The sequence below is a fragment of the Stegostoma tigrinum genome, chromosome 1, assembly GCF_030684315.1.
Source record: "Stegostoma tigrinum isolate sSteTig4 chromosome 1, sSteTig4.hap1, whole genome shotgun sequence".
NCBI lineage: Eukaryota > Metazoa > Chordata > Chondrichthyes > Orectolobiformes > Stegostomatidae > Stegostoma > Stegostoma tigrinum.
In genome coordinates this window covers 71941038-71954156 of record NC_081354.1, presented here as the reverse complement: position 1 = coordinate 71954156, position 13119 = coordinate 71941038, and the positions used below count along the sequence as shown (strand labels likewise).

Sequence of the window (13119 nt, the reverse complement as noted above, 5' to 3'; positions counted from 1 at the left end):
TACAGGTTCATTTAGCACTTAGGAAGGCAAATACAATGTTAGCATTCATTTCAATATAGCTAGAATACAACAGGAGGAATGTGCTTTTGAGGCTGTGTAAGGCTTTGGTCAGACTGCATTTGGAATATTGTGAGCAGTATTGGGCCCTGTACCTATGGCTGGATGTACTGGCCTGGACAGGGTCCAGTGGCGGCTCACAAGAATAATCCCAGAGACGAAGGGCTTGTCATATGAAGAGTGGTAGAGGATACTCTGTACTCAATGGAATTTAAAACAATGATGTGGTGTTCTCATTGAATAGATAGAGTGGATGTGGAGAAGATGTTGATCAATTTTAGCTCTTACTTTTTCCTCCAGTCGCATTAAAGTTAACTCAAAGGTTAAGCATTAACCAAATGGATTTAAATAACAGAGGCTAGGACCCGAGGGCACAGCCTCAGAAGGAAGGGCAAATACTTTAGAACTGAGATGAGCAGAAGTCTTCATCCACAGTGGTGAATCTGTGGATCTCATTGCCACAGAAGGCTGTAAAGACCAAATCATTGGGAGTGTTTAAGACAGAAATAGATAGGCTCTTGATTGGTAAGGGGATCAAAGGCTATGGGGAGAAAGCAAAATATTGGGATTGAGAAACATATCACACATGATCGAATGCCAGATGTGGCTTGACGGTCCAAATGGCCTAACGCTGCTACTATATCTTGTTACCTTTTGGTCTTACAATATGTACATGTTTAATTTCACTAATCTCTTCGTATTTCCATATCATAGCAAGATTTAAGATCTTATATTTGTCTCATGATAGGCTGCTCTGATATTTTCTTTTCCCTTTCCTTATATATGCCTTCGTCCTTTTTTGAACCTAAAGTCCTTCCAATTTTCAGAATTACTACTTTTTTGAAAACTTTATAAACCTTTTCCCTTGATTTATTGCCATCTTTAACCCCTCGTGATCCAATACCCGAACAATCTCTTGTGGAATTTGTGTTCCAAAAATTCGATGTAAAATTCTACTATAACTCTTCTCCAGATGTCAGCCACATGGAATACAGGGGGAGCTAGCCATTTGGAAATAAAATTGGCTCAAGGGTAGGAGACAGAGGGTGGTGGTGGAGGTTGTTTTTCGGACTGCAGGCCTGTGACCAGCAGTATGCTGCAGGAATCTGTGCTGGGTCCACTGCTTTTTCTCATTTATATAAATGATCTGGATGTGAATACAGGAGGTGTGGTTAGACAGATTGCAGATAAAACCAAAATTAGAGCTGTGGTGTAGAGCGGAGAAGGTTACCTCAGAGCACAATAGGACCTTATTAAGATGGGAAAATGGGCTGAGGAGAGGCAGATGGAGTTTAACTTAGATAAATGTGAATTGCTACATTTTGGAAAGGCAAATCAAGGCAGGACAGAAACACTTAATGGCAAGATCTGGGAAATGAAATTTTGGGCTACAGGTTTATAGTTCTTTATAAACAGAGTCACAGGTAGACAGGGTAGTGAGGAAAGTATTTGGTAAGCTTGCCTTTATTAGTCAGTGCAAGGAAAAAAGAGTTTGGAGTTCAAGCTGCGAAAATTGGTTAAGCCACTTTTTGAATACTGCATTCAATTCCAGCCTCGGTGTTATAGGAAAGATACTGTTTACCTTGAAAAGGTTCAGAAAAGATTCATAAGGATTTTGCTAGGATTGGAGGAATTGAACAATAGGGAGAGGCTGGGGCCATTTTCCCGGGAGCATCAAAGGCTGAGGGGTGACCTTATAGAAGTTTATAAAATCATGAAGTGTTATCAGATTAATAGCCAAGGTCTTTTCTCCAGGGTAGGGGACCCCAAAACTAGAGGGCAGAGATTTAACGTGAGAGGGGAAAGATCCAAAAAAGACTTAAGATGTAACTTTTTCAGGGCAAGAGTGGTGCATGTATGGAATGAACTGCCAGAGGAAGTGATGGAGGCTGGTACAATTATGACATCTAAAAGGCATCTGGATGGGTATATGAATAGGAAGGGCTTAGAGGGATATGGGCTAAACACTGGAAAATGGCACTAGGTTCAACTGGGCTGTTTGGTTGGAAAGGATAAGTTGGACTGAAGGGCCTGTTCCCATGCTGTACATCTCTATATCTCTATGACTCCATGTCCCTTACTAAAAGGTTGTGTGTTAACCCCTTTTATGTCTCACAATACTTAACTCAAAGTGACTTGTTTCATCATTGGTTTCTTCACATACAAATCTAGAAAACTACCTTGTAGCCATTCGAGGCAAACTCCTCCTCCACACTTTTATTGCAAGGTTTGTTTGCTCAGTCTATTTATCACCCTTACTTTAAGAGCTTATCTTGAAATGCTTTGCATCTGCAGTTCAATACCAATCATTTTTATTGTTTCTCCGGATGTATTTAAGCAAGAAACTAAAACAAACAACACTTCTCTTTGTAACCACACTTGATGAAAATTTGAAATAAAACAAAGTGTTCAAACTGCTTAGTGGAGCAGGCAGCTTCTGGGAAGAATGCAACAGATGTTGGCTAATGTTTCCAAAACAATCTGTTTTACTTTTCATTACGCTTACTGAAGGATATGATTCATTACATTCTTTGCACGCTAATAGTGGCAGGGGAACGAATGGAATTAAAACCAACAACAGAAATTGATGGGAAAAATCAGCAGGTTTGGCAGGATCTGTGGAGAGAAAGCACAGTCAACGTTTTGGATCCAGTGACTGGAATGAAAAGATGCCTAGACTTTGTGATCCTCACCACAAATTCAACTTGTCAATTCAAACACGTCTACGGGGACTATAGATTGTAAATTTTACACCAACTGTTTATTCAATGCTTACGTCCCTACCACCAGTATTATGTAACATTGTAATGAACGTCAGCTGTCAGTTATGAAACGTTTACCCTGGCATCATGTTATGGGCTCAAGTCCCACTTCAAAAGCTTGAGTACCGTGAATATGTATGTTAATATTGTGGTTAAGTACTGAGGGACTTTTGGATTTTTCAGATCAGACATTAAACCCGAGTCACTGGCTGCTCTCGGGTGGCTGTGCAGGATCCCATAGAAGGACAGCAGGGGTGTTATCACCGCGTAATATTTATTCTTCAATCTAGGCTACAAAATAAATGGTCCTTATCAGTTTGCGGGAGCTAAAAGTGCACAAATTAGCTCGTGGGTTTCCCGCATTCCCACGACGGCATTCAGGCTCAAAAGTCTTTAATGCACGGAAAGCGGGCATCCTGCAGCTGTGCTGGCTGCGGTCTACATCTTAGTCTTTTTTGCTCTCATTTTGTAACCTGAAACTATACGATCAGTGTGATCAGTCAATACAAGTTTTAGGCAAGAAAGAATTTTTGCGTGAAAAAAAACGTTCACTATAAACCAGGTTGTCTATCCTATTGCAGAAATCCAATCTTTCAGCTCTTCTAAGATTGATTTTGACATAACTTCCTGACGATGTTAACGGCACAGAACTTTTACACAAGATGTGTGATTATTAATATCAGTTTTAATATTGCCCCAAACACAGGAAGTGATATCATTGCCACTGTTTCCAAATCGCAGTCTATCTGTTATTATCGCAAAGATCCCTCCTGTTGCTTACTCACTGTTTCAACTGTCTCACTGACGAGCCTTTCAGACACACCCAGCTGCAGTTCTTCTCCCACCCCCTCCAAGCCGCATGAAGTTAATGCAAGTTCCGCTTGATCCGTTGCTTTATGTTCTGTGCAGACCCAGAGCTGGTGGACGGTTGATGTTTGTGTAATTCCGGTCCAGCCGAAACGCTTGTTTTCCATTGGGAAGTGAACGCTTGAACTGAGCGAGCGGGTTTACAGAGATAGTACGAACTGCCGATGCTGGAGAATCTGAGATAACAAGGTGGAGAGCTGGAAGAACACAGCAGGCCAAGCAGCAGCTGCGGCCGAGGGACCTCCTGTACTGTTATAACATGTATTTTTACAGAACTCGCCTTGTTTCTGGCGGCTGCCTGATGTAACCCACGTCGTTTTTATGGTGCATCTTAATGTTTGAAGATTTTATTTTCTCCTCGTTGTCGGATCTGTGCTCTGGGACTGTGTAACTTATTTAATTAGACCATAATGAGGCTGCAACTGGCTCTTGCTGCTTATAACAGCGTCTGGCCCGGACTCAAGCTATTTGTATCAGTGTTTCTGATTTTGAACGGCCCGGGAGCTGTGCAGAGTGGAGAGAAATCATGTCACGGAGCGTTTGATCTTTACCTTGTACTGGATAGGTGAGTATCAGTGTCGTCCAGATTTTTGTTTCAAATCTCTGTTTGCCAGTCACGGCAATTTAGAACTTAAAATGTAACAAGCCTTGAAATGATTTGTGAACATTGCTGGAGATGCAATAAGTGGGGCTGATTTGGGACTGTAAAATGTTTACTGTGCCTCGAAACAAACTTTTATTTACAACTGTTTTTCGGTCATTAAGCACCACAGTTAAAGGCTGTCAGATGAGAGTGGGACACAGCCTGTTTCGTGATCTTTGGTTTTGTAACCGAACGCTTGTTTTACAGGTCTGGGAGCGTGGCTAACAATTGGGGAGAAATCTATGGCTTTGTGGAGGCGCTGGTCAAGCGGTTTGTCAGGTAATCTATTCAGCAACAAGCCTCGGCAGCTTTGGTGTTGTTGAGGATGCTGTGAGGTTTTTTTTGTTCACCGTATGGGCGAAGTGAGGGGTGACGCTAATTGGGTAAACATATTACACAAATAGAGCGCACACTTTGGGGGAAAGGAGGTAACACTGGGGGAAGACTAACTTTTGTTGCATTGCTGGAAATGTGAGATGATGTTTTAATCTAGTGTGTCCTTTTTTCCCCCTCGATCTTGCAGTCCTCAAATGAGATTGTCTTTCATTGTGTTTTCATCCCGTGCTGATGTGAAGATGAAACTAACCGGTGACAGGTTTGTGCACATTATTTTGTTTAGTCTAACAGAAAACATAAAATAATGCTGCTGTCAACAGGTCATTCTTATTGCCCAATCTTAGTCACCCTTTAGAAAGCACTGGTGAGCCACCTTCTTGAACTGCTGCAGTCCCCTGTGGTGTAAGTGAGCACCCACAGTGCTGTAAGGCAGGGAGTTCCAGGAGTTTTCACCCAGCAAAAGTGATATAATCCAACTGTCCTTGACTAATCCCTCAACCTACAGCCCTCCTCTGACCTCCCTTCCCTCCTGAACATGTTGCTGCTTCCCAAATCCATGCCTGTGTGGCCCCACATTCGAAACTTTTGCACACATCTGTCCCAGCATGTTATAAAAGTTGTTTAATAGCTGGTGTTCTGGGCAATCCACTTTGGTACAAGTGGCATCAAACAGATATTAGGTCCCTTATTTTCATCTCGTAAAAGGTCCAACGTCTGTTTGTGTTTGTTTGTACAATAAGTAATGCACAGAATGAGGACAGCCTCCTGCATATTTTGGTGGATTGCTGTTTGTTTTATTGCCTGCAAAATCAGCAGAGTGTTGTTGAATTCCTAACATGATGCTAAAACCATAAGAAACAGGATTGGGGGAATTCATTTGACCCCTTGAGCCTGCTCTGTCATTCAGCAGGATAGTTGTTCTTTGAACATTCCCCACATTCACTTTTCTGCATTTTCCTCATGACCCTTGATTCCCCAACTGATCAAAAATTTATCTATACCCAAGACTCTGCCCCCATACTTGTACCTCTCCTCATTTCTCTCACGGCTCATCTCTCTCCTCAGCTCAGTCTTAAATCGCACCCCTTTATCCTGAGGTTGTGCCTAGACTGTCCTATGGGAGTGAATAATCTCTCAGCATTTACCCTGTCAAACCCCTTAAGAATCCTATATGTTTCAATTAGATCACTTCTCACTCTTCTAAGTCTCAATGAATAGAGTCCTAACTTGTTCAACCATTCCTCATAAGACAATCCACCCTTACTGGGAATCTCTTAATTTGAACTGCCTTCAACAAAATAATATTTTTCCTTAAATAAGTTGGATTACGTAAATTTCATGAATTGTGTCTTACATGACCATACTGAAGCTCTATTTCTTCAGCAGTTCTCCCAGCTAGTCACTGCCTTTGTGTAGTTTACTTGCTTGGCCAATGTTCAGTTTTGAATGAGTATGATTTAGCCCAATTCAACATTGAAAAAATTGAAGTAATTATTTTAGGAGTTGCTTGTAAAGCTCAGCAGGTCTGGCAGCATCTGTGAAGAGAAATCAGAGTTAATGTTTTGGAGAAGGGTGTGAGAAAGGGCCATCGGACCTAAAACACTGACTCTGATTTCTGTTATCAATGCTGCCAGACCTGCTGAGATTTTCCAGCAACTTTTGTTTTTGTTTCTGATGTACAGCATCAGCCGTTCTTTTGGGTTTTTAATTATCTTAGGACTCCCGCAAAAAAAAAGCCTCTGTTTCCTTGTCATAGAGCTACTGCATGGAAAGAGGCCCTTTGGCCCAGTGTGTCTGTGCGGGCCATCAAACATAAACTTAGTCTAATTTCATTTTTTACCATTTGGCCTGTAGCCTTGTATGCTATGGAACAGAAGTTTAGCCTGGAATTAGTAAGAGAGTTGAGTTTTCAAAACATCAGCCAGCACAGAGAAAGTTAGATTTGGAAAAAAAATTGATTGAAATTTTTGAGGAAGTGACTAGAGTTGACTAAGTGTGGCTTTCCGGAAACTTACTAAGGGACTAAAGCCACTAGATTTCATGGTTTTGAACAAACATATTAAACTCTTCCTGTACAAAGTTAGAACTGCAATACATTGTATGACGTATATTCTGACATTTGATTAGAATTAGTTTGAGGTAAGTAAAGAAACAGATGGAACCCCATTATACTTATCAATAGCAAATGGAGTCAGACCGTTGTTATGGATTTCTGAGCAAACTCCAGATATTAGTGACACTGTGGGGCAGCAAATCCAATTAAAATTTTACATTTGGAAAGTGTTAAGATGTGTAGCAACTGTTAGCGAGTGGCACTTGGTCAACAGTATCCTGCCTAACGATGATCAGTTTGGCTTCTGCAAAGGTCATTGAACTCTTGACCTTAATACAACCTTGGTGTAACCATGGACAAAAGAGCTGAATTCAAGTGGGAACGTGCGAGTGACTGCCCTTGACCTGAAGGAAGCTTTTGACTGAATATGGTATCAAGGATCTCTAGCCAAACTGGAGTCATTGGGAATCAACCTCTCATTTGTTAGACTTCGACATAGCCCAACAAAATATCGTTTTAGTTGTTAGATGTCAATCATTTCAGCCACAGAACATCACTCCAGGAGTTCCTTAAGGAATTGTCCCAGGCCCAACTATTTGCAACTGCTCGTCAGGAATCTTTCCTCCACTATAAGTTTTGGGATAGCCATATCGCTGATGAGTGCATGTTGCTCAACACAATTTGTGACTGAGTCCTCAGGTACTGACACAGTCCATTTCCATGCTCCTTCCAATTTTCCTGCCACTGCTAAGACCTCCAAAGCTTTTGAATTACAGTAATTTTCTCCATCAAGTACACTTCATTTTGAATGAGAGCTAAATCACTATTCCCTGTTTGTCCCAAGTTCAAATTCCTAGAACTCCATCTTTAATCATTCTTTCTATGTTCTTATACCACATAGACTGCAGGGATTCAAGGTGGCAACTCACTATTACCTTGGAGATATGCAATAAATGCTGGCCAAGCCATTGGCACCCAAGAACCATGAATGAATTAAAATAAAGCTCCATGCAATGCTGTCATCCCAGGCAGTATGGCAAATTTTAGGGCCTAAACTCTCCCACGTCCTAGCCCCCACCTGACACACCAGGCCTTGTTATCCCATTCGCCTGTCATTACACACTGCCTATTGTTAGTCACTAACAGTCCCTGCTAACAGCCATTCACCCTCCTAGCCAGATCATTATCAACTCCTTTGTCTACCCAACTGCTCTTCTCTCTCTTCAGGCTTTATCCTATCATTTTCTGCCTACCACACCCCCCTCCCTATTTTCTGCATATAAACCAATGTTTTCCAAGCTACCATCAGTTTTGAGGAAGGGTCACCGGACCTAAAACATTAACTCTGACTTTTTCTTCACAGATGCTGCCAGACCTGCTGAGCTTTTCCAGCAACTTCTGTTTTTGTTCCTGATCTGCAGCATCCACAGTTCTTTCAGTTTTCATGCCAAATTTATGTTGTGATCTAACGAGGTCCCAGGAATTTTTTAAATAAAAGATTGTAAGGTGCATGCTTTGGCAATTCTATGACTTTGAACAAACTGCAATAAACCCTGCAAAGCACATTTAGTAATAAATGTGTTCAAGATCAACTCAGCATCTACTCCATTTTTGTCGCTGAGTCAAATCTCATCACATCATATAAGAGATATCAATTCTTCATTCTTAAAGTCCTAGCTCTGAACTCCCTCAAAAACCTCATGGACTGACTCAGTGCTTGCTCAACTTCCTGTAGTTGACGTCCAATTGGGACTGCTCCCTGCTCGTAAGCACCTGATATATCAACAGTCCTTAGGTAACTACCCTTCCTGTGGTTGCTGTATCAAACTGCTTAAAGCTGACTGTTCAGAGACACCTACTTAAATCCTTTCAACAAAACCCACCCTTGTTTCTAGGTAATATTTAATATAACAAATGTTTGGAACAGTTAACTGTAGCAATGTCTTAGAATTGCCTGCTCCTTGAAAGTTACAGTTTTTACAGGTTGCTTTCTTGTACAGCACAAAATGGATTACAGATAAAATCCACCCAGTCAATTAGTCATTCGGTCCTGGTTCTTCAGGAATCTCTGAAAGCTCTCCTCCTTGAGTTCAGGTTGTTCATTGTCTCACTCTCATCTGTCTTTGCAATCTCTACAGCACTATCATCTGCACTGTGCTTGTAGATAAGACTTTTAATTGTAACTTTGCACCAGGAGGGCACTTGAATCAAAATATATGCTCCTTTATTACCGCTAACTAGAAGAATAAAAGATATGAAAGTTTGTAACATTGTAGCTAAGAGAGAAAAAGTAGTGTAGACTAGCCCTTTGTGTCATTTGGTGTTGTTTGAAATGAAATGATACGCATCATAGACTGTAAAATAAGTTTATTATATGTTTGTACATTTGTGTATTATGAGCAAAATGGTCCTGTGAAGTTTATAACTGCTTGGAATGAAAGTAATTTTCTTTAAATGTTTCTTGAGAGACTTAGTAGTTAAATAAAATGTAAGCGAAAAACCTTACATCTGCAGCATTCTGGACCCTGCAAAATGTTCTGATTACATTGTGGTATCACGGAAGTGCATCAATAGAAAACTAATACTCTGTTAAGTTTCTCAACACACATTGTACCAGTTAAGCTTGAGGCACTAGACATATTGTTAAAACAAATCCTACAATGTGATAAAAGTCTACAACATTTTTAAGTTGAGAAAAAAAGGAAATAAAAATTTCATTAATTGGGTTTATAATGTTTGAAAACTCATGCGAATAAATAAGTAAATTAGCATCCGGATTTAACTCAAAGCAATTGTGTTCCTTTTGTTAGGAAAGTTTTTTTTTTATACATCCCAATAGGAGTATCATTTGAGACTGAATTTGTTCTAACATTGCAAAATTTCATTAAACTGGCTTACACACTATTGGCCAAGAAAATAACGTAGTTAATTTAACAAGTTTTTGGCATCAAGATAATAATAACAAAATAGATGTAGTGCACATTAATAGCAAATACCGTTGTGAAAATCAGCTTTGGGGTATGACATGAGGCACCTTTTTTATTTTACCAATATGCTGCATTTATTGTTAGAAAGTATTATTTGAAGAAGCTTCAATGTCCCTGAACAGTTGTTGTAGATCAAAAGTCAAAATTTTTCTTGAAATTCTGGCAACTTGAGTTTTACTGAGTGAACAAATTGGACTGTGGGATATATGAGAAAACTAATGATCAGGTTATGAATAATAGTCATAAAATCTATGGTATGGTCATTAAATTTATAGAATGTTTGCCTCATTATACTTGGAATGGGCTAAGTTCATCAACTAAAGCTACGGAATTTCATGCCATGGTAATGACAGGGGCAGAGGAAGTGGTATCTTATCGAACTGTGAGACCATCTGTAGGATCATAGATTTATGGTATCTTAGAGCACAGCCAGAGGGCATTGCCCATCATGATTGTGCTGGCTGGAGAGAGATAGCAGGAACTGCAAATGCTGGAGAATCTGAGATAAACAAAGTGTAGAGCTGGATGAACACAGCAGGCCAAGCAGCATCAGAGGAGCAGGAAGGCTGACATTTCAGGCCTAGACCCTTCTTCAGAAATGGGCCTGAAGAAGGGTCTAGGCCCGAAACGTTAGCTTTTCTGCTCCTCTGATGCTGCTTGGCCTGCTGTGTTCATCCAGCTGTACACATGATTGTGCTGGTTGTTTGTCCCAGCTTAATCCCCATCACCTTGGAAAAAAATCCTCTAGTGTACATTTTCCATGCCTTTTGAAAGTTTGCTTGTAATCTCATTCCGCCATTCTCTTTCTGTAGTGCTATAGATTCATTATGCCATCGAAGGAATCCATTTGGCCCCTGAAGTCTGTGCTGGCTGTTAGCTGGGCAATTTAACACTTCAGCCTCAACACTATGGTACACACATGCACAGAGGGTAGCTGGAAAAAAGTGGCAAATATGCTGATGACAGGGAGTGGGGTGAGAAGGAGTTGATAGATAGGCAGAGGTAAAGCCCAGTGAGAGAGAGAATTAGAGAGAGTCTCACTTCCCTTGTGAATATCGGCAAGTATATTTCCTTCAAGTACTCATCCAATTCCCGTCGAACTAATAGACAGTTTCAGTTTTAGTCACAGGAATAAATGAGTTCTAGGGCAATATCAGTAATTGTGTAAAACAAATCCTTCCTCCCAACCCTCCTTAGTTGTTATTACAAAGTTTTGGCAGCATGTCTTGCAACCTACAAGTATAGGTAGGATAGTGTGTGGGAATGGAGAATGACATGGTGGCACGGTGGCTCAGTGGTTAGCACTGCTGCCTCACGGCACCAGGGACCTGGGTTCAACTTCACTCTCGCGCATCTGTCAGTGTGGAGCTGCACATTCTCCCTGTAACTGCGTGGATTTCCTGCCACAGTCCAAAGATGTGCGGGTTAGGTGGTTCGTCCATGCTAAATTGTCCACAGTATCCAGCGGTGTTCAGGTTAGGTGCATTAGCCTTGGGAAATGTAGGGTTACAGGCATTAGTAAGAGGGTGGAGCTGGGCAGGATGCTGTTCGGTGGGTCAACATGGACTCAATGGGCCAAATGTCCTGTTACCGCATTGTAGGGATTCTATGATTCTAATGGTGTGGGAGGCTAGGCGGGAAAGTGGAATGTGTTTACCTTAATAATGGGAACAGTCAGCCAAAGGAACTCATCTGTTAACAACAGCACTTTCTGTTGTAACCTGAAGAGGTTAGCCTCCTCCCTCCGGACAAACCTCAGGGGATCTCTCTCCTACTGCAACTCTCTCGTGATCTCTTCGGCCTTAAAACTGTTCAACCATGTCCTGAAGCAAACCAGGTACGACAGCCACATCACCTTTCTTAGTCCTCCCCGGACTGACCTATCCCCTCCCTACCTCCCCACCGAGACTCACCTCTACTGGCTTCATCCCCACCTCTCTAACTTATCTGTCTCCTCTCCACCTATCTTCTCCTCTATCTATCTTCGATCCGCCTCCTCCTCCAGATTTATTTCAGAATCCTGTCCCCCTCCCCCATTTCTGATGAAGGGTCTAGGCTTGAAACGTCAGCTTTTGTGCTCCCAAAATGCTGCTTGGCCTGCTGTGTTCATCTAGCTCTACACTTTGTTAATAACAGCAACTTTTTTTTTACCATGAATAGAGGCCCACTTAAAGCTCATTGTGAACAATTTTCTCAAATGACACGCTGCCTCCCTAATGTAATAAAACCCACACCAGTCTCCTGCGGTTTCAGTGGTCCACCTAATGAAAGCTGTCCAAGTTCCCTGAATTACCAGAGATAGTGGGAACTGCAGATGCTGGAGAATCCGAGATAACAAAGTGTGGAGCTGGATGAACACAGCAGGCGAAGCAGCATCTTAGGAGCACAAAAGGTGTCATTTCGGGCTGAGACCCTTCATCGGAAAAAGGGGAGGGGGAGACGGTTCTGAAATAAATAGGGAGAGAGGGGGAGGTGGATTGAAGATGGATAGAGGAGAAGATAGGTGGAGAGGAGACAGACAAGTCAGAGGCGGGGATGGAGCCAATAAAGGTGAGTGTAGATGGGGAGGTAAGGAGGAGATAGGTCAGTCCAAGGAGGACGGACAGGTCAGGTGGGCTGGAATGAGGTTAGTGGGAAGGAAATGGGGGTGCGGCTTGAGGTGGGAGGAGGAGTTAGGTGAGAGGAAGAACAGGTTAGGGAGGCGGGGACGAGCTGGGCTGGTTTTGGGATGCAGTGGGGCGAGGGGACGAACTGGGCTGGTTTTGGGATGCAGTGGGGGGAGGGGAGATTTTGAAGCTTGTGAAATCCACATTGATACCAATGGACTGCAGGGTTCCCAAGCCGAATATGAGTTGCTGTTCCTGCAAACTTCGGGTGGCATCATTGAGGCACTGCAGGAGGCCCGTGATGGACGTGTCGTCTGAGGAATGAGGGGAGTTAACTCCCCCTCCCATTCCTCAGATGACACGTCCATCACGGGCCTCCTGCAGTGCCTCAATGATGCCACCCGAAGGTTGCAGGAACAGCAACACAACTCATATTCCGCTTGGGAATCCTGCAGCCCAATGATATCAATGTGGACTTCACAAGTTTCAAAATCTCCCCTTCCCCCACTGCATCCTAAAACCAGCCCAGTTCGTCCCCTCCCCCCACTGCATCCCAAAACCAGCTCAGCCTGTCCCCGCCTCCGTAACCTGTTCTTCCTCTCATCCATGCCTTCCTCCCACCTCAAGCCACACCTCCATTTCCTACCTACTAACCTCATCCCCCCTCCTTGACCTGTGCGTCTTTCCTGGACTGACCTAACCCCTCCCTACCTCCCCACCTATACTCTCCTCTCCACCTATCTTCTTTTCTCTCCATCTTTGGTCTGTCTCCCTCTCTCTCCCTATTTATTTCGGAACCCTCTCCCCA

The 13119-nt window shown here is 42.4% G+C and overlaps 1 protein-coding gene across 1 annotated transcript in view; it reads left to right on the top strand.

Moving 5' to 3' along the window:
• Nucleotides 1-3592: 3592 nt before the first annotated feature.
• Nucleotides 3593-13119, top strand: part of antxr2a (ANTXR cell adhesion molecule 2a) — a 221671-nt gene continuing 212144 nt past the window's right edge. The window contains exons 1-3 of the mRNA XM_048540764.2: nucleotides 3593-4251; nucleotides 4537-4608; nucleotides 4853-4924. Of these exons, the coding sequence (XP_048396721.1) occupies nucleotides 4097-4251; nucleotides 4537-4608; nucleotides 4853-4924 (299 nt within the window). The 5' untranslated portion in view covers nucleotides 3593-4096. The remainder of the gene's footprint in view (nucleotides 4252-4536; nucleotides 4609-4852; nucleotides 4925-13119) is intronic.